We start from the raw sequence: 2500 nt of genomic DNA on the forward strand, positions 1-2500 counted from the left end.
AGAGTTAGGGTTAGGGTTAGTTAGAGTTAGGGTTAGGGTTAGGGTTAGTTAGAGTTAGGGTTAGTGTTAGGGTTAGGGTTAGTTAGAGTTAGGGTTAGGGTTAGGGTTAGGGTTAGGGTTAGTGTTAGGGTTAGTGTTAGGGTTAGTGTTAGTGTTAGGGTTAGTTAGTGTTAGGGTTAGGGTTAGGGTTAGTGTTAGGGTTAGTTAGTGTTAGGGTTAGTGTTAGGGCTAGTGTTAGGGTTAGTTAGGGTTAGGAGTACAGTCAGAAAATGAACCGTTTTGAAGTGACGCTTCATGATACCTGACTCTTTAGCGCCATCTACCGAACTTCAAAGTGTCTACGAAAAGTGTCTTCAAAGTGTCTTAAAAAAAAACTTCAATTCATTTCGATTCTTCTTAACTTGGTAAGACTTGAACGCTGCCTGGAAACTTTTTAAACTTATAATTCGTCTACGTCACAGCTAATTAATAATATATTTTCCATCTTAAAAATGGAAACAGGTAGACCCACAGACCCGCATCTGCTGCTGAAACACTGTGTGTGTTGAGCGGACATCAGCCGCAGGTGCGAACCCTCAGCAGACAGCGGAGCGCGTGCATTCCCGTTCAGAACGCCCACATCCCGTTAGATGGCGCGCTCTCATAAGCCAAAATCCACAGCGAGGACCCGAGAACGAGGGAGGGGATTGAAGGCACGGCTGCGCGAGACGGGCGCATGAGGAGAGTCTCGCTCACCGGAGCAGTAGGTTCCGAGAGGACCGGAGAGCGGCACGTGTACGCGGCGCACTGCGGATAGCTCGTGTGGACCAGTCGCGGCTCTCCCGGAGAAGCGCATGACCCGTCGCGATGGCCGGGGGTCGCAGAGGACTAGTTGCCCCCCAGAACACTTTCCTCGAGAATATTGTGAGGCTGTCTAACGGTAAGGCGCACGGATTTATCCGATATCATCTTATCCAAACGACGCGCCGCCGCATCCTGCAAGGTTTGCTTAACAGACACTAAGTTTGGGAAGCAGAATTAGTTTAATGTTTTCATGCTCTAAATGGGAAAACTGAACGGAGTTCAAATCAGATTCATTATGTAGAGGCACAGGGTTGCGTGTAAATAACGGCCACTGACGTAGTAAATTGTTAAAAATCAAATTATTATTTTTTTGTTTCGTCTGTCACACCACAAAGTCATTCCCGTCATCGTTTTATGAAGAAACATCATTGCCCCCGTGAAATAACGAAGGTTCTTGCAGGTTTTAGATCTGATAACATTAAATGATTTAATAACATTTTAATTGCACTGTATGCTAATTCAGCTAATTCAGTAGTCATGTCAGCTCTTCTGTGATTATTCTCCAAGGTGATGCAAAAGTTTACGCTTCTTCAGAACACGCTCCAGCACTCTGCTTTTCACAACAACAAAAAACCAGGCAAACTGTGTAATTGGTGTAAAAAAAACATTGAAAACAAAATAAAACGATAATTCGGGCCCTTGTCAACTCGCCTGCGTTGCGTCCTTTTGTGTTCGGGTTTTACTGCACGTTTTTCGGCCCACTGGGCTGTTCGGGCTCCTCTGACCTGCGGGGTCCAAGCCACTGCGAGCATTGTAGTGCACGCGCCTGCGGGGCCCTGCGCGCGATACACAAAAACCTCGTGACGGTTTGGCTTCTCGGGTCGCTTCTTAAACGCAATTTTGGGAGATCCGACCTTCAACTGTAGATCTGCATGTACGGAAAGCGGAAGCAAATATTTGCCTAAAAGTATCTTTTTGTAAACTCAGTACATGTAACTTAAGATATTTAACACGTATTGAAAAGCTAAACCCTTTACGCGCGTGGTGTGTGGAGGTGCAGACCGGTACGATCACCGCTCATCCTGATGGAAAATGGACATATTTACCAATCAATTGCTAAACCACATTTTAAAAAAAACAGGTACCCTTTAGTGTGAAGAGTCTGTTTTACAAAAATACAGAGTGTGATGTTTAACCCTTTTTCTGTTTAACTTTTCAGTTTGGACATTATCACGTAGACAGACAGGTACAGCCCACACGAAGATCTCTCTCTCTCCCTCCCTCTCTCTCTCTCCCTCCCTCCCTCTCTCTCTCTACCCCCACCTTTCCCTCGCTCTCTCTCGTCCCCACCGCTACATTAATTGATCAGATGTTCTATACCAATTTCTGTTAATTTACAAACAGCAGCCTGTGCTGGATTACAGTCCCTCACATTAGTCCTCTTTCCTTGTGTACGAATTGTAAACCACTGACTATTTAATGCAAGGCTGAATTGCAACTTGTTCAAAACATGCCAAGCTAGCGGGAGGACTGACCCCACTCTCAGCTGGTCTGTGAGGCATGGCTAAAACTTGCAAGCATTGTAAAATAACAAATGTTGGCATGGAACGCTTTCTAGTGTTTTCCTTCCTCCATAGTGGTTGTGTGGGTAGTGGTGTGTATGATGAGGTAGTTTTAGTTTAGACCAGAGACGTGTCCTGTGTGTGACAAGCGTCCA

The 2500-nt window shown here is 45.4% G+C and overlaps 1 protein-coding gene across 3 annotated transcripts in view; it reads left to right on the top strand.

The window, feature by feature from the left end:
* The first annotated feature begins 732 nt into the window (after nt 1-732).
* Nucleotides 733-2500, top strand: part of kcnh1a (potassium voltage-gated channel, subfamily H (eag-related), member 1a) — a 56202-nt gene continuing 54434 nt past the window's right edge. For all 3 annotated transcript variants that reach the window (XM_035532683.2, XM_081721554.1, XM_081721553.1), the window contains exon 1: nt 733-919. In XM_035532683.2, coding sequence (XP_035388576.1) covers nt 847-919 — 73 coding nt within the window. In that variant the 5' untranslated portion in view covers nt 733-846. The remainder of the gene's footprint in view (nt 920-2500) is intronic.

This window comes from Electrophorus electricus, chromosome 10 (assembly GCF_041902795.1).
Source record: "Electrophorus electricus isolate QZ-2024a chromosome 10, ASM4190279v1, whole genome shotgun sequence".
Taxonomy (NCBI): Eukaryota; Metazoa; Chordata; class Actinopteri; order Gymnotiformes; family Gymnotidae; genus Electrophorus; species Electrophorus electricus.